Genomic DNA, 24,961 nt, shown 5'->3' on the forward strand with positions numbered 1-24,961 from the left:
AGCCCATTCGGCCCATCGAGTCTGCACCGACCACAATCCCACCCAGGCCCTACCCCCATATCCCTACAATATTTACCCACTAATCCCTCTAACCTACACATCCCGGGACACTAAGGGCAATTGTAGCATGGCCAATCAACTTAACCCGCACATCTTTGGATGTGCTTAGTTGGATGTGCTTAGCCCATGATATTCTTCCCTTTGGTGACAAGCTTTACAGTACTTTGCTCCAACGACCCAGACCTTTGCTCACTTTTACCTTCCTCTGCGCCCTGAGCTGCAGGTCGGCATTGACACTAAGCAGCTCCTTGCAGACAGCAATGTTACCGATTTCGACGCTTAGAAACAATGGCATGCAGCCGTCCTGTGGGAAGAGGAAAAGGAAGTCAGACCTAGAAGAGAAAGAGCATAGAAAAAAAGACTAGCACTTAGACTGAACCTTGCCAGGTTGATCCAAAGGACTTTACAATCGTTTAACTGGGCAGCACTGTGGCACAGTGGTTAGCATTGCTGCCTGGCTCGATTCCCGGCTTGGGTCACTGTCTGTGTAGAGTCTGCACGTTCTTCCTGTGTCTGCGTGGGTTTCCTTTGGGTGCTGCGGTTTCCTCCCACAGTCTGAAAGACGTGCTGGTTAGGTGCATTGGCCGTGCTAAATTCTCCCTCAGTGTATCCAAACGGGTGCCGGAGTGTGGTGACTGGGGGATTTTCACAGTAACTTCATTGCAGTGTTAATGTAAGCCTATTTGTGACGCTAATAAATAAATAAACAAACGTAAATGAAGTACTTCTCAAGTGTACTCACTGTTGGAACCATGACAATCAATTTGCACACAGCAAGCTCTTACAAACAGTGATGTGATAATGACCAGATAATCTTGTTTTCTTTTAGTGATGTTGATTGAGGGATAAATATTAGTGGAGAGTACTGTCTACTCTTCTGCAAATATGCCATGGGATCTTTTATGTTTACCTGAGAGGTCAGACGAGCTCTCAGTTAAATATCTCATCCCAAACTTAACACTTCCAACAGTACCGCCCTCCCTCAGAACAGCACTGGAGCATCAGGCTTGATTGTGTGCACAAAATGAGACTGGAAATTCACAACCTCCTGGCTCTGAGGCAGGAGTGGTACCAACTGAACCACTACTGGGCAGACACATCGAAGCATAGAATCCCTACAGTGCAGAAGAAAGCCATTTGACCCACTAAGTTTGCACCAACCACAATCCCACCAAGGCCCTATCCCATGTAACCCCATGTATTTACCCTTGTTAATCCCCCTGACACTCAGGGGCAATTGAGCATGGCCAATCTGCCTAACCCGCACATCTTTGGACTGTGGGAGGAAACCGGAGCACCCAGAGGAAATCCATGCAGACACGGGGAGAACATGCAAACTCCACACAGACAGTGACCCAAGCCGGGAATCGAACCTGGGTCCTTAGTGGTGTGAGGCAGCAGTGCTAACCGCTGTGCCACCGTGTAAGAAAGAAAGCAAGAAAAGAAGAAAGTTGTGCATTGCAAGCTGGCTAATTGTTTTTTTTAGGTATAGCAGTGATGGACGGATAGGGTGAAATCCTTGGTGACTATTAAAAATGAATTCACGGCTGTGTTAAAATTTCACCTTAAATTTGGATATTGTCAATTACCCCACCAAGTGCTGTAACCTCGCAAAACTCAGGGCTGTTGGAAGTGACATTTCTTGGAAGTGGTACTTCTATAATTACTAAATGATCATACAAAATGAGTACATGAGAGTTAGTGTTGCTGCTGCCTAGTTTTGGACTGGACAATCTGTCACTAAGTGAGAAATTCTATTAAAGTGCAAACTGGATGCAGAGGAATAGATACTTATTAGGGCGATAGGGTGGTACGACGGCACAATGATTAGCACTGCTGCCTCACAGTGTCAGGGACCCAGGTTCGATTCCCGGCTTGGGTCACTGTCTGTGTGGACTTTGTACGTTCTCCCCGTGTCTGTGTGGGTTTCCCCCGGGCACTCCGGTTTCCTCCCACAGTCCAAAGATATGCGGGTTAGATTGATTGGACATGTTAAATTGCCACTTAGTGTTAGGGGGACTAACAGGGTAAAAACATGGGGCCACGGGAATAGGGGCTGGGTGGGATTGTGGTCGGTGCGGACTCAATGGGCCAAATGGCCTCCTTCTGCACTGTAGGGATTCTATGAGATTGATCTTTCCGTCAGGGTTTTTAAAAAATTCATCTTACGGGATGTGAATGTCGCTGGTTAGATGAGCATTTTTATTGCCCATGCCTAACTTCCCTGAGGAAGATGATGATGAGCTGCCTTCGTGAACCACTGCAGTCCCTGAGGTGTAGGTACACCCACAATGCTGTTAGGGAGGGAGTCCAGGATTTTGACCCAGCGACAGTGAAGGAACAGCAATATGTTTCCAAGTCCGGATGGTGAATGACTTGGAGGGGAACCTCCAGGTGAAAGTGCTCCCAGATATCTTCTGCCCTTGTCCTTCCAGAAGGTAGTGGCCGTAGATTTCCATGGTGTTATTTCAGGAACCTGCAGTAAATCTTGTGGATGGCACACATGGCTGCCACTGTTCATGGAAGGGGTATGAATTAAGTGGGCTGCTTTGTCCTGGGTAGTGTTGGGCTTCTTGAGTGTTGTTGGAACTGCACTCATACATACAAGTGGAGAGTATTCCATTACATTCCTGACTTGGGTTTGTAGATGGTGGACATGCTTTGAGGAGTCAGGAGGTGAGTTACTCACCACAGGATTCCCAGCCTCTGACCTGCTCTGATACCCACAGTATTTATATGGCTGATCCAATTTAATTTCTGCTCAAAGGTAACCCCCAGGATGTTGGTAGTGAGGGATTGAGTGATGGTAACGCCACTGAATGTCAAGGGGTGATGGTTAGATCCTCGCTGGTTGAAGATGGTCATGGCCTCACACAGGTGTTGCGTGAATGTTACTTGCCACTCGTCAGTCCAAGCCTGAACATTGTCCAGGTCTTGCTGCATTTGAACATGGACTGCTTCAGTATCTGAGACGTCATACTGAGCATTGTGCACTCATCTGTGAATATCTCCAGTTCTCACCTTAAGATGGGAGGAAAGTGATTATGAAGCAGGTGAAGATGCCTGGGCCGAGGACGTTACCCTGAGGAACTCCTGCAGTGATGTCCTGGAACTGACATGGCTGACCTCCAGCCACCACAACCATTTTCCTTCGTGCCAGATATGAGCGTTTTCCACCTGATTCCCATTGAGTCCAGTTTTGCTCAGGATTCTTGATGCCACGTTCAGCCAAAAGGTGCCTTGTTGTCAAGGGTAAGTCACTCTTACCTCACCTGAGGCATTCAACTCTTTTGTTCATGTTTGAACCAAGGCTGTAATGAAGTCAAGAGCTGGGTGACCCTGGCGGAACCCAAACTGAGCACCAGTGAGTGGGTTGAGTGCTGCTTGATGGGCGTTGGTGATGACCCCTTCCATCCCCTTTACTGATGATCGAGAGTAGACTGATGGGGTAGTAATTTGCCCGGTTGGATTTGTCCTGCTTTTTGTGTACGGGACATATCTGGGCAATTTTCCACATTGCTGGGTAGATGCCAGTGTTGTAGCTGTACTGTTACAGCTTGGCTAGGGGAAAGGCTAGTTCTGGAGCACAAGTTTTCAGTACTATTGCCGGAATATTGTCAGGGCACAGAGTCTTTGCAGTATCCAGTGCATTCAGCCATTTCTTGTACCTTGTGAAGTGCATCAAACTGGCTGCATCTGTGATGCTGGGGACCTCCCGAGGAGGTCGAGATGGATCATCCACTCGGCACTTCTGGCTGAAGATTGCTGCAAATGCTTCAGTCTTTTGCACTGATATATTGGGCTCCTCTTGTGGAACCTAGTTGTTTAAATTCCCACCACCGTTCATGACTGGATGTCACAGGACTGCAGAGCTTAGATGTGATCCATTGGTTGTGGGATTGCTTAGCTCTGCTGTTTATGCTGTTTGGCAGGTAAGTTGTAATTTACCAGGTTGACACCTCATTTTTAGATATGTCTGGTGTTGCTCTTGGTATGCCCTCCTGCACTCTTCATTGAACTAGGGTAATCCCCTGGCTTGGTGGTAATGTAGAGTGGGGGATATGCCGGGCCATGAGGTTACAGATTATGGTTGAGTACAATTCTGCTGCTGTTTTTGGCCCACAGTGCCTGATGCATGCACAGGTTAAAATGCTACATCTGTTAAGTCTGTCCCATTTAGAATGGTGATAGTGCCACGTAACACGATGGAGGTTATCCTCAATGTGAAGGCGGGACTTTGTCTCCACAAGGACTGTGTGGTGGTCACCCTTATCGATACTGTCATGGACAGATGCATCTGTGGCAGGCAGGTTGATGAGGATGAGGTCAAGAATGTTTTTTCCTCTTATTGGTTTCCTCACCATCTGCCGCAGTCCCAGTCTAGCAGTTATGTCCTTTAGGACCCAAACAGCTCGGTCTGCGGTGGTAATACTGAGTCACTCTTGGTGATGGACATTGAATCCCTGGCCCAGAGTACATTCTGTGCCCTTGCTACCCTCAGTGCTTCTTCCAAGTGGTGCTCAACATGCAGGAGCACTGATTCATCAGTTGAGGGGAGAACAGTTTGTGGTCATCAGCAGGAGGTTTCCTTGCCCATGTTTGACCTGGGACCATGAGACTTCATGGGGTCTAGAGTCAATGTTGAGGACCCCCAGTATACTACTGTGCCACCACCTCTGCTAGGTCTGTCCTGCCGGTGGGACAGGACATATCCAGAGATGGTAATGGTGGTGTCTGAGATAAGGTATGATTCCGTGAGAATGACTATGTCAGGCTGTTGTTTGAGTAGTCAGTGAGGCAGCTCTCCCAATTTTGGCACAAGTTCTCAGAAGTTAGTAAGGAGGACTTTGCAGGGTCGACAGGGCTGGGTTTCCTGTTGTTGTTTCTGGTGCGTAGGTCGATGCTGGGTGAGTCTGTCCAGTATCAATCCTTCTTGTAGACTTTGTAGCAGTTGAATACAACTGAATGCTTTGCTCAGTCATTTCAGAGAGCATTTTAAGAGTCAACCACATTGCTGTGACTCTCAATCAACTAAGACTAAATGTCACTTATCATTCCACTCGAGAACGTCAGCTGTTGTGAATGATCATGAGAGGTCCGGGACCTCATGTAAACGTAGCGGTCCTTTCCTTGATGTGGCTTGAATGCATTGCATGGTGCGCATCTGGAAACTTCCCTTTCCATGTCTGCGTACTTTGAAAGCCAGTATAGTGATTCCTTGGCTCTGTATCTGGTTACTTCCAACCCAAGGTGCCCTTAGTGCAGTTGTGTGTACTATCTCTCGAGAACAGTAGGGATGATGAATCGCTGGCCACGCGGTATCAGTCCATCCTATAGCGTCAGTTCACCTCTGTGGCGAAGAATGTGCGGAGCTCGTGCGGAAGCTCCGTGGAGGACTCTGGCCAGCCCCTCATGATGATGTTGTATAGTCGCCTGCATGTGATTTCACCTGTACGGCCCGTTTGAGTTCCTGAATTCGATGAGAGGGCAGCACCGCTATTGTCATAATGTCTATGTTTTCCTCACAACCTGTGGTGGGTAAGAAGGCTCTGGAGAGGGCATCTGCCAAGTACAGCTCCTTGCCACATTTGTAGATGGCGCTGAGATTGTAGCTTTCCAACTTTAGCATTGTGTGCTGCAGCTGTGCACTCACCGTGTGAAGAGGCTTCTTTAAGATAGTTATGAGTGGTTGATGATCAGGTTCAACAGTTGCAGGACAACAATATATGCAGTCATAAAATTTCTGATGGGCGAATTCTAAAGCAAGAATTTCCTTCTTGATCTGGGCATAGTGAGTCTCAGTGAGAGCCCTTGTTGCAAAGGCTATTGGTCTTCCATTCTGGAGGCAGACTGCGCCAAGTCTATGCTGGGAAGTGTCTGCTGACATGAGTAGTTGAATGTCAAAGTATAGTAGGATCGGTGGGGCTGCATCGGCCCTTGTTTGAGTTTGTTGAAGATCGCCGTGTGGTGCTCTTGCCAGCAGCATTCAATGGCCTGGTGAAGAAGTTGACAAAGAAGTCCACTGACCTCACTATAACATGGGAAAAACTTAGAAAGATAATTTGTCATACGAAGAAAGCGCTGTACAGTGTGCTTGTCCATGGGAATGGCCATCTGTCCTATAACCATTGTCTCAACTGGATCGGGCTTGACACCATCGGCTGAAGGTAAATGGCCCATGTAAGGAACCTGGTTGACCCTGGATCTGTATTTCACAGGGAGAAGCTTTAATTGGATGGTCCTGATTCTGTCAAGGACGAGAAGAAGACATGCATCATAACCTTGTCATGTTGCAGCTTTATAGAACCATAGTTAGGCCGCACTTGGTGTATAGTGTTCAATTCTGGTCACCACACTACCAGAAGGATGTGGAGGCTTTGGAGAGGGTACAGAAAAGGTTTACCAGAATGTTGCCTGGTATGGAGGGCATTAGCTATGAGGAGAGGTTGGAGAAACTTGGTTTGTTCTCACTTTAATGATGGAGGTTGAGGGGCAACCTTATAGAACTCTACAAGATTATGAGGGGTATGGACAGAGTGGATAGTCAGAAGCTTTTTCCCAGGATGGAAAAGTTAATTACTAGGGGGTATAGGTTTAAGGTGCGAGGGGCTAGGTTTAAAGGAGATGTACGAGGCAAGTTTTTTACACAGAGGGTGGTGGGTGCCTGGAACTTGTTGCCGGGGGACGTAGTGGAAGCAGATGCGGTAGTGGCTTTTAAGGGGCGTCTTAACAAATACATGAATAGGATGGGAATAGAGGGATAAGGTCCCCGGAAGGGTAGGGGATTTTAGTTCAGTTGGGCATCATGGTTGGTGTAGGTTTGGAGGACCGAAGGGCCTGTTCCTGTGCTGTAATTGTTTTGCTCTTTGCTCTTTGTTCTTGCGTAGTATGACCCAAACAAGGATGTAATCAACAATGATCTCTCAAGAATGGCCTGCAGAGAGTTTCTCCATGCACGGCTAGAAAATCACACTGTCAGTGGCGATCCCAAAGGACATATGAAGAAAACGATATCCGCCTACCAGCGACACAAATATTGTTTTTATTCATTCGTGGGACATGGGCATTGCTGGATGGCCTGCAGTTCTTACTGTGCTTACCCCAGTCCAACGCTGACATCTCCACATCATGGCTGCATTTATTGCCCATCCCTAGTTGCCTTTGAACTGAGTGGCTTGCTAGGCCATTTCAGAGGGTATTAGTATTCGTAGAAATATGGTTAACTTCAAGGATTCGTCATGCAATGGGATCTGCCAGAACCTGCATTTCGCACCGAGAATGCTGAACACCTTAGCATTTGGCATATCTGCTATCACCTGTTCTACTGTCTTCATAGAGTGATGAGGTCTGAGCAGCTCTTGCTTCAAGTGCACAGCGTCAATGCCTATCATGACCATGCCATCTATCTTTTCCGCAGCCACCATTGTTGGAACCCATTACTGTGAGGCCTCATCTGTAGGGGTTATGACACCCAGTGCAGATCATGAACAACTTTCTGCTTCATGGCCACTGATACTTTTTTTAGAGCACAGACTGTTAGTGCTACCAAGTCATCCAGTCCCATGTGGTATACAATTGGTGACTGACCAATGATGTCACAGTTGAAGAGGTCTCTATATGCTGTCATCTCTGGGCTTGGAGTTGTAGGCACTTCTGGACCAAGTGTCCAATGAGCCCCAATACAATGTTGTCATGAAGCTCTAGTTGTGGCTTTACATTCTGGTCAACTATATAGAATTTTCAATTTCCCTGTGTGCAGTGGGGGGTTGCTACACATCGGTGTGGATTGTCTGTCCGCCACAAGCCACAAGGTGTGTCTGGGTGTTGGGATCTGGTGGTGCGTACAGTCTATCTCCTGTAATCTTTGGCTAGATAGTACGTTATCTTTCGTTCCAGTGTCAATCGTGACTTAATCGTGGCCTTACTGCTAATTATGTTGAGCGTGGTGAAGATCTCACCCTTTCCTGCGACATTGTCAACACTGTTGGAATAGAGAGGTGTTGGAGGCTCTGTAGCTTCATCCGTTTGGTTGAACTCCAATTCATTCACTTCCCTGACGCTCGTATCCCTGGAGGATCAAGCTGCTGCCATGTTTCTGATGGCAGAGGGGGGCTGCTGTGGTTTGGATCTGCAGCACTTGGCAAAGTGGTCCCACTTCCCATGTTTGTTGCATCTTATATCATATGCAAAACAAGCTATTCTGTTTGGTGGGTGCTGGCCACTGCAGTTGGAGCAGGGCACCCCCCCCCTCCCCCCTTGTATAGCAAGTACCTTGGTTAACACCTAAAATCTCTGCTTCGCATCTCCAATTGTCCGTTTTACATTACAAGTACAGATGGCTGCTTGTAATGTTAAGTTTTTTCTCACAGCAGGTGCCTGCGGACTAAATCACTATATATTCCACAGACTATTCAATCCCTGATTAGATCTTCAGTGAGAGTTCCGAACGCACATTTCTTTTGCCAATATTTTGAGGGTGGCTATGTAAGATTGTATTGACTCATCTGCTCTCCGGCTCATTCAATTGAATGCATGCCTATCAAGGATTATGCTGGGAGACAGATATCTTCATCCAAAGGCGAGTGGGGTGATGTGGCCAAGTCCTTGTGCCAATTCATGACACCATGTAGATGTTGTGGGTTCCCTGAATTGCTGACAACAAGGTCTTCCAACAAAGGTAGTCTATTCCTGAGCTCAAAAGCTTTATGCAACGCTTAATATAAAATAAAGGGTACAATTGTAAAGTAGATGCAGGAGTAGAAGGACCTGAGTATATATGAGCGTGAGTCATTGAAAGTGGCAAGAAAGATCAAGAGAGAGAGATAGAATCATAGAATCATAGAAACCCTACAGTGCAGAAGGAGGCCATTCGGCCCATCGAGTCTGCACCGACCACAATCCCACCCAGGCCCTACCTATCCCCACATATTTACCCGCTAATCCCTCTAACCTACGCATCCCAGGACTCTAAGGGGCAATTTTTAACCTGGCCAATCAACCTAACCCGCACATCTTTGGACTGTGGGAGGAAACCGGAGCACCCGGAGGAAACCCACGCAGACACGAGGAGAATGTGCAAACTCCACACAGACAGAGCAAGGAAGTTATGTTGAACTTGTATAAGACACTGGTTTGGCCTCAGTTGGAGTACTGCATCCAGTTCTGGGCATTACACTTTAGGAAAGATGCGAGTGCATTGGAGAGAGTGCAGAACAATTCTCGAGAATGATTTATTAGGGAAGTTGGAAATGTTTTCCTTGGGAAACAGAAGCCATTTGATAGAGATACTCAAAATCATGAGGAGTCCAGACACAGTAAATAGGGAGAAACTGATCCCACTCATTAAAGGATCAAGGACAAAGGGACACAGATTTAAATTGACAAAAGAAGCGAAAGGGACAGCGAGTGGTTAAGGTCTGGAATGTACAGTCTGGGAGTGTGATAGAAACAGGCTCAACTGAAGCAAAGGTTAAAAATATAAAGTCGCCATAGCCCCAGATGACCATAGGCCCTTTGAGGAGGAGAGCTGATTGGTGGTGATTCAATCTGAGGATCACTCCAGCTCAGGCGGTGTGGGAATTGAACCTGCACTGTTGGTATTGCTCACCAGCTGTCCAGCCAGCTGAGCTAAACCACTGAAACAGTCCAAAGGGAACTGGACTGTAATCTATAAAGTAAGAATGTGCAGGGTTACTCAGAAAAGGAAGGAGAATGGCACTAATGAATTGCTCCTTTGGAGCGCTGGCGCAGTTACGATGGGCCGAATGGCCTCCTCTCTGCTCCAACAATTCTGTGATTCTGTGATATCTTTTCACATCTTGAGTTACCCGGGACAGATCAAACGGCCAAATCAACTTGAGGAGCGATTAATTAATTGTCAGACATCATCTGGGGAGAGGGAAAGAGATCGATGACCTTTCATCTGAACTGGAGAAAGCACTGATGGTTTGCCAGGAGTTGATGCAATGTCTGTTTGATGGTCAGTGAAGTGGAGGTGGCGCAGAATGAGAAAGCTGTGAGGGAGTGGCCCAGCTTTCCACTCCAGAAAACCCATAAGACCATAAGACATAGGAGCAGAATTAGGCCATTCGGCCCATCGTGTCTGCTCCGCCATTCAATCATGGCTGATACTTTTCTCATCCCCATTCTCCTGCCTTTTCCCCATAACGCCTGATCCCCTTATTAATCATAAGACCATAAGACATAGGAGCAGAATTAGGCTACTTGGCCCATCGAGTCTGCTCTGCCATTCATATTTTTCTCATCCCCATTCTCCTGCCTTTTCCCCATAACCCCTGATCCCCTTATTAATCAAGAACCTATCTATCTCTGTCTTAAAGACACTCAATGGTCTGGTCTCCACAGCCTTCTGTGGCAAAGAGTTCCACAGATTCGCCACTCTCTGGCTGAAGAAATTCCTCCTCATCTCTGTTTTAAAGGATTGTCCCTTTAGTCTGAGGTTGTGCCCTCTGGTTCTAGTTTTTCCTACTAGTGGAAACATCCTCTGCATGCTGGGTTGTCCCACATCATGGGACAGCACAGCAACATATCTGAGGGGAGGCTGAGAAAGAAGGCTGCTCGTAATGCCAGTTTTACAGTGCACCACAGCTGGCGCTGCCCTTACATAACAGCGAGCACACCTCTTCATCAAGAATTGTCATAGCCAGTTCTGTGAGGCCATTACCACGCAAGCTCGAGAAGGCAGCGTCGTAATGGTATTGTCACTGGACTAATAATCCGGAGACCCAGGGTGATGTTCTGGGGACCTGGGCTCGAATCCCACCATGGCAGATGGTGAATTAAATAAAAATCTGGAATTAAAAGTCTCATGATGGCCATGAAACAATTGTCGATTGTTGTAAAAAGCACCAACTGGATCTTTAACAGGAAAGAAATCTGCCATCCTTACCTGGTGTGGCCTACATATGACTCCCTTTGTGAATGACTGTTAGAATGCAGCCCATAGTGATGAAAATTGTCCAACACCTACCTTATCTTGTATCAATCGAGCATCTTTGTTTGAGGACTTCAGCAGCGTCTGAACAATGCTAAGCGCCCCACTGGGTCGACTAGCTGCATAGTGGAGAGGCAACTGATCCTTGTGCTGAAAAGCAAGGAAAAATGCAGTGAGAATTGACAGTGCATCTATCCTGAGGAGGCCACTGATACAGCCCCATTTCCCTCACTTATTCCCCCATTTACCACATAATTATTCTTCATAAAAACATGGGGAAAGTTATGTAATTTGAATCCTATGTCAGTAAAATTAGCCTTGATAGTCTCGCTGTGGAGAGATGGGAGTGATGAAAGGGATATGGGGGCACGGTTAAGGGAATGGAGTTGGGAGGGGGAATCACTGTGGATAGGAGGTGCTTATTTGAGTGAGGGTGGCACTTGCCTCTGGGAAATGCCACCTCTTGCCTCTAACATAAAAAAGGAACTTAAACATTTTTAATAACATTTCCAAAGCAAAAGGGTAGTTAAATGATTGATGACACTAGTTAGGGACAAAAAACAAAATCATCTTACAGAGAAAGAAGACGATGAGTATTTTGCATCAAAACACATGAGAATGAAGTGAATGTCGCAGTAGCGGATAAGAGATAGGGAAATAGGATAAAAATAGATAGAAGTGAGGTGTTAATTTGATTGGCATCATTCAAGGGTAAGAATGTGTTCTATCTTGCTGAGGAAATCCAGGGTGGAGAGAGCAGAAACTCCGAATTAAACCGTTCAATCCTCCTTGCACATGGGACTGGAGAAAGGGGAGAGCAATAAACCTGTGCTTTTTTAAGTGTATCGTCAGACTCACTGGGGGAAATGCTCCCATCCCGCCATGGCGAGCGGGGGGTGGACCACGCAAACCTCCATTGACCTCGGGCAGGACTCTCTGGGGTGAGCGCGGCCTGAGAATCCCGCCCACTCTTTTTCCCTTTGGCAAATGGTGGGGAGGTGCTGGAAGGACTCCCAGGTTCATTATCAGTACATTGAAAACTCAATGGCTTGAACACTCCTTCCATGGCCAACAAGTCCTGGAGATGTGCACTATCCCTGCACCACAAGAACTCCTACAATCTGGGTAACTACAGGTCAACTGGCTTAACTGTCAGTCAGTAGTGGGTAAACTACTACAGATCATTGGCATGGGCCAAATTAAATTCTCGCTTGGTGAAGCTTGAGTTAAATAAGGGACAGTCAATATGGATTTGTGCCTGACTGAACTCATTGAGTTCTTTGATGAGGGAATTCAGGGCTATGAGGGTTGTTGAAGTAGATGTCACATATGTGGACTTTCAAAAAGCATTTTGGAAAGTACTATATAATTACATTGAATAAGCAGAGCTCTTGGGATTAAAGGGACAGTGGTAACTTGGAGACAGAATTGACTGAGTATGAAACAGCATGTAGTGGTGAATAAATGTTTTTCTGATGGTATATCTAAGGAAAGATATACTGGCATTGGAGTCGTTCCAGAGAAGGTTCACTAGGTTGATCCCGAGAATGGAGGAATTTTCTTATGAGGTGAGCTTGATTAGGTTGGGCCAGTACTCATTGGAGTTTAGAAGAATGAGGGGTGACTTTATTGAGACCTATAGGATTGTGAGGGACCATAATTCCATTAGTTTTAAGATAGCTATGGAGAATGATAGATCTAGCCCAAAGTTAAAATTCTGAATTGGGGCAAGGTCAATTTTGATGGTATCAGACAAAAACTTTCAAAAGTTGATTAGGGGAGTCTAATGGCATGTAAAGGGAGGGCTGGTAAGTGGGAGGCTTTCAGAATTGTGTTAATCAGGGTTCAGGGTAAGCACATTCCTTTTAGAGTTAAGGGCAAGGCTGGTAAAAGTAGGGAACCCTGGATGACTTGAGATATTGACGCCCTGGTCAAAAGAAGAAGGAGGCAAATGGCATGCATAGGCAGCTGGGATCAAGTGGATCCCTTGAAGAGTATAGAGGGTGTTGGAATAGTGTTAAGAGAGAAATCAAGAGGGGGAAAAGGGGACATGCAATTGCTTTGGCAGATAAGGCAAAGGGGAATCCAAAGAGGTTCTACAAATATATAAAGGGCAAAAGAGTAACTAGGGAGAGAATATGTCCTTGAGAAACGATGTCAAGATTCTTGAGTGTTGTTGGAGCTGCACTCATCCAGGCAAGTAGAGAGTTTCCATCACATTCCAGACTTGTGCCTTGTAGATAGTGGACAGGCTTTGAGGGGGGGAGGCGGCTGCTCAGGACATTAGTTACTCGCTGCAGTATTCCTAGCCTTTGACCTGCTCTTCGGCACACAGTATTTATATGGCAACTCCAGTTGTTTCTGGTCAATGCAAACCCCCAGGATTTTGATAGTGGAGATTTCAGAGAAAATGCCATTGACTGTCAAGGGGTGATGCTTAGATTCTCTCTTGTAGGAAGATAGGCAGTTGTGCGGCTCAAATGTTACTTGCCACTTATCAACCCAAGGCTGAATGTTGTCCAGGTCAAAAGAACATAAGAACTAAGAGCAGGAGTAGGTCATTTAGCCCCTCGAACCTGCTCCGCCATTTTAATATGATCATGGCTGATCTTATTTTGGCCTCAGCTCCACTTTCCTGCCCATTCACCGTAACCCTTCAAAACCTTACTAATTAACAATTAACCTCAAAGTCCCGGCATCCACCACACTGCGGTAGTGAATTCCATAGATTCATCACCCTTTGGGAGAAGTATTTCTCTTCATCTCTGTTTTAAATTTGCTATCACTTATCCTAAAAATTTGACCTCTTGTTCCAGATTGTCCTACTAGAGAAAACATCATTTCCACGTCTACTTTGTCAATCCCCCTTATCATCTTTTACACCTCAATTAGATCTCCTCTCATTCTTCTAAACTCCAGGGAGCAAAGGCCTAACTTGCCCATTTTCTCTTCATAAGACAAACCCCTCGTTTCTGGAATCAATCTTGGTGAACCTCCTCTGAGCTGCCTGCAATGCAACTACAAGCAAGATGATGAAAACTGCACACAATAGACTCACCTGACGAAGAAGCAGTGCTCCGAAAGCTTGTGATTCCAAATAAACCTGTTGAACTTTAACCTGGCATTGTGAGACTTCTTACTGTGCCCACCCCAGTCCAACGCCGGCATCTCCACATCACAATATTCTAAGTGCGGTCTCAATAATGCTTTGTACAGTAGCAGTAACACTTCACTTCTTTTACATTCTATTTCTTTAGCAATAAATGCCAACATTCTATTTGCCTTCCTTACTACCTGCTCTACCTGCATACTGGTTTTCTGTGATTCATGCATGAGGACACCCAGATCCCTCTGCACTGAAGCACTCCGAATTTTCTTTCCATTTAGATAATAATTTGCCTTTGTATTTTTCTGACCAAAATGGATAACCTCACCCTTATCCACATTGAACTCCATCTGCCAAATTTTGCCCAGTTCACTTAACCTATCCATGTCCATTTGTAAATTTCTTATTTCATTATTGCAACTTACAATCCCACCTATTTTAGTGTCATCTGCAAATTTGGCTATGGTACCACCAGATGCCATGTCTGGATGCATTACATCCGGGCATTTTAAACAAATCTAAGGGAAGGTTGCAGGGGCACTATTACAAATGTTAATCCATTAGGACTGGCAGATAGCTAATATAATACCTGTATTTAAGAAGGGGACAGATCATGTTCTGGGAGCTTTAGGCTAGTCAACTTAACAAGGGTGGTGGGAAAGAATGCTGGAATCCCTACTCCCTACAGACGGCACGTTGGTTAGCACTGCTGCCTCACAGCGCCACGGACCCAGATTCGATTCCTGACTTGGGTCACTGTGTGGAGTTTTCACTTTCTCCCAGTGTCTGCGTGGGTTTCCTCTGGGTGCTCCAGTTTCTTCCCACAGTCCGAAAGACGTGCTGGTTAGATGTATTGGCAATGCTAAATTCTCCCTCAGTGTACCTGAATAAGCAATGGAGTGTGGCGGCAAGGGGATTTTCACAGTAACTTCACTGCAGTGTTGATGTAAGCCTCCTTGTGACAATAATAAATAAACTAAACCACTACACTTGCATCCAAGTAATGAATATAGATTGTAAATAGTTGAGGCCTGAGGATTGAATCCTGTGGTATCCCACCAATTGCTTCTTGCCAGCCAGAAAAAGATCCATTTATCCTGACTTTCTGCTTTCTGTTGGTTAGCCAATCCACGATCCAAGCTAATAAATCACCCATATCCCATGTGAACTAATCTTGTGCTTTTGTGTGGCACCTTATCAAGTGCCTTCTGGAAGTCCAGATATACTACATCTACAGGATCCCCATTATCCACCTCGCTTGTTATATCTTTGAAGAATTCAAACAAATTAGTCAAACATGATTAACCTTTCATAAAACCATTCTGACTCTGATGGATTGCATTTTGACTTTGACTTTCTAAATGTCCTTTTATTACTTCCTTTATAATGGATTCAAACAATTTCCCAATGATGGATGTTAAACTAATTGGCCTATAGTTTTGTACATTTTGTCTCACTCCCTTTTCGAATGACAGCATTATATTGACATTTTTCCAATCCACCAGAACCTTTCCCATATCCAGGGAATTTTGGAATATTGTAATCAATGGATTCACTATCTCTTTTAAGACACAAGACATAGACCCTCAGGCTCTGGGGACTTGCCTGCCTTCATTCCAATGATTTTCTCAGTACTCTTTCCCTCGTGATGATGATAGTAAGTTCCTCCCTTTCTATACCCGCTGCATTTTCTGTTACTATTGGGATGGTACTAGTGTCCTCTACCGTGAAAACTGAGGCAAAATATTGATTTAGTGTCGCAGCCATTTCTGTGTTCCTCACCATTAACTCCCCAGCCTCATCTTCCAAGGGACCAACATCCCCTTTAGCTACTTTCTTCCTCTTTATATACTTCTTGAAGCTTTTGCTACCCGTTTATATTTTGCGCGAGTTTTCTTTCATAATTTGATTTTTCTCTTTTTAATACTTTTTTAGTGACCCTTTGTTGACCTTTAAAAGCTTCCCAATCTTCTAGTGTGCCTCTGATCTTTGCAATAAGGAATGCCTTCGCTTTTGTCTTTATGTTATCCTTAACTCCCTTGCTAAGCCATGGAAGTCTTTCCCTCCCTCTTACACCTTTCCTCCTCTCTGGAATACATTTTAGTTGGGAGGACTTGAATATCTCCTTAAATATCTGCCACTGTTCATCAACTGTCCTACCTTTTACTCTTCCTACCCAGTTCACTAGGGCCAAATCTGTCCTCATACCTTTGTAATTACCCTTCTTTAACTCCAAAATGCTAATTTCTTGCCCTCAAACTTAATTTGAAATTCTAGCATGCTATGATCACTCTTCCCGAGTGGACACTTGGGTGGGATTTTCTGGCCGCAGGTTCCCCAAGAATGAAAATTCCTGCCCAAGGTCAACAGACCTTTAAGTGGTCCACCAAACTTTCTGTCCCACCTGCTACGGTTCCTGCGGCTGGCAGGATGGGAAAATTCCGTCCCTTCAAATGGCAGGCGTGATGGGCCAAACGGCCACCTTCTGTGCTATGAGATTCTACAAATAAAAAAAAGGAATGTACTATTTGATTCGGGCATAGCATTATTCCTGCAGAATGTGTGTGCAATATCTGTATGCTTCGTCAACAGGGTTGGAAACTCCAGGTGAACCCAGGTCCCAGAGTTGAAATGCCAGAATCTACCTTACTTCCCTTTGTAAGAAGTCTCACAACACCAGGTTAAAGTCCAAAAGGTTTATTTGAAATCATGAGCTTTCAGAGCACTGCTCCTTCATCAGGTGAGTCACTCATCTGATGAAGGAGCAGCACTCAGAAAGTTTGTGATTCCAAATAAACCTGCTGGACTTTAACCTGGTGTTGTGAGACTTCATACGTCCCCACCCCAGTCCAATGCCGGCATCTCCACATCATGGCTATTTCCCTTTGGGTTTTGGCAATCTGTCAGATGGATGTTTCATAAAGATCTATTAGGTATATTTGTTACCAGAACTAGAAGTAGACTAAGTGGCACAAGATGACAAACTCCCCTACCCAAGAGTACCAATGTGCGTAAAATAGTGAAGGGCATTGCCAAGTCAACTGAATGTCCTTCCAACTCTGGAAACCAGTTTGCAAGCAGTCCGGAATGATGGGAGTCTGCGTTTGACTGGTTATGCGGGTCTTCTGTGAGGTATGTATCTTCAAGCTGTTTCTGACTGAAGATGAGCCCACAATACAAAACAGCCCCTAATTTGGCATCAAATTGATGATGTAATTCAAAGGTAATAATGGCATTTTGTGGGGTTTATAGAAATATGTGCAATGAGCCTCAGGATAACTAGAGAGAGGTTTACTCTGCTGCTGCTTGTCTGATAGTTAATCTCGGGAATGTTGGTAGCGCAAGGTGTTCTGGTGCCAGGGTTAAAATCCCCTGCTTTACTAAACTCAAAACAGATAATAGATCCAAGTTGTGAACAACACCTTATAAGGCAGTCGATGCCTTGTCTACATCACAGTCAGTGCTGCCCACTGCTTGTCGCCAATCCCTTACAAGGTAGTGAAAGCTCACAAAACTCCACATCATAATCGATGCCTCATATATTATAAGCTGTGACAGATGTTAAAAAGTCAATAAAACAAAAAAAATACTGCGAGACAAGAAGCAAAAAGACACGTGAGGGGCACAATAATGGGAAGCTGTAAGCCAAAAAAGAAACAAGAAGCTTGCTATTTACGGAGGAGGCATCTGCGCCGCCTGCATGTATGTAAAAGGGACCGGTCAAAAACGTATCGAAGGAGGCGGCACATCAGAAGATTGCCAAAGAGGAGAAAAAGAAGATGTTAAACATTGATCAACATACTTCATTGATCAACAAAAAAAATCTTACTAATTTTGTGAAGACATTTGCATTGCTCTTGTCAAGGTCCTCCTTGTAAACGTCTTGTTTCATATTTCGCAGCGATTTGAATCAGCTTCAAATAAACATTGTGTATCTTGTTTTCAATCTAACGTTTTCCGAGATCCTTATTTACTGATCTTTAATTAACTATTTTGAATTAGAGTTCTTATATTTTTTTTGTTCCCATTCATTCTGAAACCATTGTCGATTGTCGGAAGAACCCATCTGGTTCACTAATGTCCTTTGGGGAAGGAAATCTGCCGTCCTTACCTGGTCTGGCCTGCATGTGACTCCAGAGCCATATAGCAATGTGGTTGACTCTCAACTGCCCTCTGAACGAGGGCAACTAAGAGGGATGGGAAAAAAAATGTTGGCCAGCCAGCGACGCCCATGCCTCATGAATGAATAAAGAAAAAAATTCTGTGGGCAGCCGTCAGTGTTGCAATACGATCATACAAACTGCTCCACCTCATTCGGCTCCTGACGGGCCAGATATCTCAGATAGGAAATTCAAATCAGTTGGAATCTCCAGAATTAGGAAAGGGAAAGAACAACCAAGGTCCCTGCTTGTTACTTGATTACTATCCAATCGCAATCATAGAAAATAGGAGCAGTAGGCCATTCGGCCCATCGAGCCTCTCCATTCACTTTAATCATGGCTGATCATCCAACTCAATAGCCTGATCCTGCCCTTCCTCATATCCTTTGAGTTGCTTCACCCCAAGAGCTATATCTAACTGCTTCTTGATAACATACTGTGTTTTGGCCTCAACTGCTTTCTGTTGCAGCAAATTTCAAAGGCTTACCACTCTCTGGGTGAAAGAATTTCTCATCTCACTCCTCAAAGGTTTACCCCATATCCTTAGACAATGATCACTGGTTCTGGACATCCCCACCATCCAAAAGGTTCTTCCTGCATCTACCCTGTCTAGTCTTAGAACATAGAACATAGAAAAAATACAGCACAAACTGGCCCTTCGGCCCACAAGTTGCGCCGGTCATGTCCCTACCTACCTAGGCTTATATATAGGCTTACCTATAACCCTCAATCCTATTAAGTTCCATGTACTCACCCAGAAGTCTCTTAAAAGACCCTATCGAGTTTGCCTCCACCACCACTGATGGCAGCCGATTCCACTCACCCACCACCCTCTGAGTGAAAAACTTACCCCTGACATCTCCTCTGTACCTACTCCCCAGCACCTTAAACCTGTGTCCTCTCGTAGCAGCCATTTCAGCCCTGGGAAAAAGCCTCCGAGAATCCACCCGATCTATACCTCTCAACATCTTGTACACCTCTATCAGGTTACCTCTCATCCTTCGTCTCTCCAAGGAGAAAAGACCGAGCTCCCTCAGCCTATCCTCATAAGGCATGCCAACCAATCCAGGCAACATCCTTGTAAATCTTCTCTGCACCCTTTCAATCATTTCCACATCCCTCCTGTAATGAAGCGACCAGAACTGAGCACAGTACTCCAAGTGGGGTCTGACAAGGGTTTTATATAGCTGCATCATTATCTCCCAACTCCTAAACTCAATCCCTCGATTGATGAAGGCCAGCACACCATGCGCCTTCTTAACCACCTCCTCTACCTGCGAGGCCGATTTATGTGTCCTATGGACCCGGACCCCAAGGTCCTTCTGATCCTCTACACTGCTAAGAGTCTTACCCTTGATATTATACTCCTTCATCCCATTTGACCTGCCAAAATGGACCACTACATATTTATCCGGGTTGAAGTCCATCTGTCACTTCTCCGCCCAGTCTTGCATCCTATCTATGTCACGCTGCAGCTTCTGACATCCCTCCAACCTATCCACAACACCACCAACCTTCGTGTCGTCGGAAAACTTACCAACCCATCCCTCCACTTCCTCATCCAGGTCATTTATGAAAATGACAAACAGCAAGGGTCCCAGAACAGATCCCTGGGGTACTCCACTGGTGACCGACCTCCATTCAGAAAAAGACCCGTCTACAACCATTCTCTGCCTTCTGCAGGCAAGTCAGTTCTGGATCCACAAGGCAACAGCCCCTTGGATCCCATGCCCTCTCACTTTCCCGAGAAATCTTGCATGGGGGACCTTATCGAATGCCTTGCTGAAGTCCATGTAAACCACATCTACCGCTTTTCCTTCGTCAATGTGTTTAGTCACATTTTTAAAGAACTCCACCTGTTCCACAGGAGCAGGCTGAGGGTAAGGGAGCTTGTTTGTGCATTATATTTATTTTATTTATTTTTCAGTTAAATTTGTGAAACAAATCGGAGGTTTTTTTTCAAAACAGGAAGTAGGCCCAGCAGCAGCCTGGGAAGGTTTTGGAGGTTTTAAAAGTAGGCCGCACCTTTGAGCGGGCAGCGTCGTTAGTGGGCAGCAGAGTGAGCAGGGGGCAGAGTGAGAGCTGAAGGGCTTTGGCTCAAAATGGGCTTTGGCGAGAACAGGCAGAGGCGAGAGTAGGTTTTTTTTTCTTTTTCAGAAGGTTTATTCCTGTATTTCCCCAGAGTAAAAAAAAACATGCCAGGCAAGATGTTGGAATGCTCCTCTTGCAGGATGTGGGAGATCAGGGAGACCTCCGGTATCCCTGACGACAGCACCTGCAAAAGATGCATTCAGCTGCAGCTGCTAGCAAAGCGTGTTAGGGAACTGGAGAAGGAGCTTGATGACCTCCATCTAATTCGGGAGAATGAGACGTATATAGACAGTAGCTTTAGGGAGATAGTTACACCTAAGCAGCAGAGCACAGGAAATTGGGTTACTGTAAGGAGAGGAAATGGCAGTGTGAAAGGATAGGCAGAGCAGGGTTCCCCTGTGGACATACCCCTCCACAACAGGTATACTGAATTGGATACTGTTGTGGCAGATGCTTTACCTGGGACAAGCTGCGACAGCCGGAACTCTGATACTGAGTCTGGTTCTACAGCGCAAAAGGGTGGGATGAAGAAGAGGAGAGCAGTAGTGATAGGGGACTCAATGGTCAGAGGTACAGACAGGAGATTCTGTGGTCGGGACAGAGACTCCCGCATGGTTTGTTGCCTCCCAGGTGCCAAGGTCAGCGATGTTTCTGATCGCGTGCACAGCGTTCTAAAGAGGGAAGGTGATCAGCCAGATGTCGTGGTACACATCGGTACCAATGACGTGGGAAGGAAGAGTGAGGAGGTCCTAAAGAGTGAGTACAAAGAGCTTGGAAGGAAGTTAAAAAGCAGGACCCCGAGGGTAGTAATCTCAGGACTGCTACCTGAGCCACATGCCAGTGAGGGCAGGAGTAGGATGCTTGGGCGGATGAACACGTGGCTGAGGAACTGGTGCAGGGGGCAGGGTTTCCAATTCTTGGATCATTGGGACCTCTTCTGGGGCAGGTGGGACCTGTACAAGAGAGACGGGTTACACCTAAACTACAAGGGGACCAATATACTTGCAGGGAGATTTGCTAGTATTATTGGGGAGCGTTTAAACTAGATTTGCAGGGGGATGGGAACCAAAGTGCCAGAGCAGATAGTGGAGCAGGGGTAAAAAGACAGGTTAGTTCAAGCAAAATCACAAATGGAAGGGTAGAGTGTGGTGGAAATAATCTTTTGAGGTGTGTCTATTTCAATGCCAGGAGTATTGTGGGGAAGGCAGATGAGCTGAAGGCGTGGATAGACACATGGAAATATGACATTATAGCCATTAGTGAAACTTGGCTACAGGAGGGGCAGGACTGGCAGCTCAATGTTCCTGGGTTCCAATGTTTCAGGCGGGATAGAGGCAGAGGGATAAAAGGTGGGGGGTGGCATTGTTGGTCAGGGAAAATGTTACAGCGGTACTCAGGCAGGATAGATTAAGGAGCTTGTCTACAGAGGCCCTATGGGTGGAGCTGAGAAACAGGAAAGGTATGACCACATTAATGGGCTTGTATTATAGACCACTCAATAGTCAGCGAGAATTGGAGGAGCAAATCAGCGGAGAGATAGCTGACAACTGCAAGAAACACAAAGTTGTGATAGTAGGGGATTTTAATTTTCCACATATAGATTGGGACTCGCATACTGTTAAAGGTTTAGACGGGGTAGAGTTTGTAAAATGTGTTCAGGATAATTTTCTACATCAGTATATAGAGGTGCCAACTAGAGAGGATGCGATATTGGATCTCCTATTGGGAAATGAGTTAGGGCAGGTGATGGATGTGAGTGTGAGGGAACACTTGGATCCAGTGATCATAATGCCATTAGTTTCAACCTGATCGTGGATCAGGATAGATCTGGTCCTCGGGATGAAGTTCTGAACTGGAAAAAGGCCAAATTTGATGAAATGAGAAGGGATCTGGGAAGTGTGGATTGGCACAGGCTGTTCTCTGGTAAGGATGTAAATGGAAAGTGGGAGGCCTTCAAAGAAGAAATTTTGAGAGTGCAGAGTTTGTATGTTCCTGTCAGGATTAAAGGCAAAGTAAATAGGAATAAGGAACCTTGGTTCTCGAGGGAGATTGTAACACTGATTAAGAGGAAGAGAGAGTTGTATGAAATGTACAGGCAGCAAGGAACAGATCAGATGCTCGATGAGTATAAAAAGTGCAAGAAGCTACTTAAGAGGGAAATCAGGAGGGCTAAAAGAAGACATGAGGTTGCTTTGGCAGACAGAGTGAAGGAAAATCCAAAGAGCTTCTATAGGTATGTTAGGAGCAAAAGGATAGTGAGGGATAAAATTGGTCCTCTTGAAGACCAGAGTGTTAGACTGTGTATGGACCCAAAAGAGATGGGGGAGATACTAAATGGTTTTTTTGCATCCGTATTTACTGAGGAAACGGGCATGGAGTCTACGGAAATAGGGCAAACTGGTAGGGAGGTCATGGAACCTTTACAGATTAAAGGGGAGGAGGTGCTTGCTGTCTTGAGGCAAATCAGAGTGGATAAATCCCCAGGACCGGACAGGGTATTCCCACGGACCTTGAGGGAAGCTAGTGTTGAACTTGCAGGGGCCCTGGCAGACATATTTAAAATGTCAGTATTCACGGGGGAGGTGCCGGATGATTGGAGGGTGGCTCATGTTGTTCCGTTGTTTAAAAAAGGTTCCAAAAGAAATCTGGGAAATTATAGGCCAGTAGGTTTGACGTCGGTGGTGGGCAAGTTATTGGAAGGTGTGATAAGGGATAGGATCTACAAATATTTGGATAGACAGGGACTTATTAGGGAGAGTCAACATGGCTTTGTGTGTGGTAGGTCATGTTTGACCAATCTATTAGAGTTTTTCGAGGAGGTTACCAGGAAAGTGGATGAAGGGAAGGCGGTGGATGTTGTCTACCTGGATTTCAGCAAGGCCTTCGACAAGGTCCCTCATGGGAGGTTAGTTAGGAAGGTTCAGTCGCTAGATATACATGGGGAGGTAGTAAATTGGATTAGACACTGGCTCAATGGAAGAAGCCAGAGAGTGGTTGTGGAGGATTGCTTCTCTGAGTGGAGGCCTGTGACTAGTAGTGTGCCGCAGGGATCGGTGTTGGGTCCATTGTTGTTTGTCATCTATATCAATGATCTGGATGATAATGTGGTAAATTGGATCAGCAAGTTTGCTGATGATACAAAGATTGGGGGTGTAGTGGACAGTGAGGAAGGTTTTCAAAGCTTGTAGAGGGATTTGGACCAACTAGAAAAATGGGCTCAAAAATGGCAAATGGAATTTAACGCAGACAAGTGTGAGATATTGCACTTTGGAAGGACAAACCAAAGTAGAACATACAGGGTAAATGGTAGGACTCTGAAGAGTGCAGTTGAACAGAGGGATCTGGGAATACAGGTACAGAATTCCCTAAAAGTGACGTCACAGGTGGATAGGGTCGTAAAGAGTGCCTTTGGTACATTGGCCTTTATAAATCGGAGTATCGAGTATAAAAGTTGGAGTGTTATGGTAAGGTTATATAAGGCATTGGTGAGGCCGAATTTGGAGTATTGTGTACAGTTTTGGTCACCTAGTTACAGGAAGGATGTAAATAAGGTTGAAAGAGTGCAGAGAAGGTTCACAAGGATGTTGCCGGGACTTGAGAAGCTGAGTTACAGAGAGAGATTGAATAGGTTGGGACTTTATTCCCTGGAGCGTAGAAGATTGAGGGGAGATTTGATAGAGGTGTATAAGATTTTGATGGGTATAGATAGAGTGAATGCAAGCAGGCTTTTTCCACTGAGGCTAGGGGAGAAAAAAACCAGAGGGCATGGGTTAAGGGTGAAAGGAGAAAAGTTTAAAGTGAATATTAGGGGGGGCTTCTTCACGCAGAGAGTGGTGGGAGTATGGAATGAGCTGCCGGATAAAGCGGTAAATGCGGGGTCACTTTTACATTTAAGAAAAACTTGGACGGGTTCATGGATGAGAGGGGTGTGGAGGGATATGGTCCAGGTGCAGGTCAGTGGGACTAGGCAAAAAATGGTTCGGCACAGACAAGAAGGGCCAAAAGGCCTGTTTCTGAGCTGTAATTTTCTATGGTTCTATGGTTCCACCAGGCTCGTAAGGCACGATTTTGAGCATACTAAACTTCTCTAAATGTTCATAAATCCTGTCCCCCAGGATCTTCTCCATCAACTTACCAACCACTGCGGTTAGACTCACCAACCACTGAGGTTAGACTCACCGGTCGGTAATTTCCTGGGCTATTCCTATTCCCTTTCTTGAATATAGGAACCACATCCGCAATCTTCAACTCCTCCGGAACCTCTCCCGTCTCCATCGACGACGCAAAGATAATCGCCAGAGGCTCTGCAATCTGTTCCCTCTCCTCCCACAGTACCCTGGGTACATCCCATCCGGTCCCGGCGACTTATCTATCTTGATGCTATTCAAAATTTCCAACACATCCTCTTTCTTAATGTCTTGTTAGAATTTTATATGTCTCTATGAGATTCTCCCCTCATTCTTCTGAACTCCAGCAAATACAATTCCAGCCAACTCAATCTCTCCTCATACACCACATGCCAGGAATCAGTCTGGTGAACCTTCTCTGCTTTCTGCGCATAGCAAGAACATCCTTCCTCTGATAAGAGGA

At 45.6% G+C, this 24,961-nt stretch overlaps 1 protein-coding gene across 1 annotated transcript in view; it reads right to left on the reverse strand.

Moving 5' to 3' along the window:
• Nucleotides 1–24,961, reverse strand: part of trpn1 (transient receptor potential cation channel, subfamily N, member 1) — a 252,128-nt gene that overhangs the window by 97,142 nt on the left and 130,025 nt on the right. Inside the window, exons 4-5 of the mRNA XM_078216993.1 lie at nucleotides 11,051–11,164; nucleotides 260–364 (exon numbers count right to left, since the gene is read on the reverse strand). Coding sequence (XP_078073119.1) covers nucleotides 260–364; nucleotides 11,051–11,164 — 219 coding nt within the window. The remainder of the gene's footprint in view (nucleotides 1–259; nucleotides 365–11,050; nucleotides 11,165–24,961) is intronic.

Source organism: Mustelus asterias, chromosome 7 (genome assembly GCF_964213995.1).
Source record: "Mustelus asterias chromosome 7, sMusAst1.hap1.1, whole genome shotgun sequence".
Taxonomy (NCBI): Eukaryota; Metazoa; Chordata; class Chondrichthyes; order Carcharhiniformes; family Triakidae; genus Mustelus; species Mustelus asterias.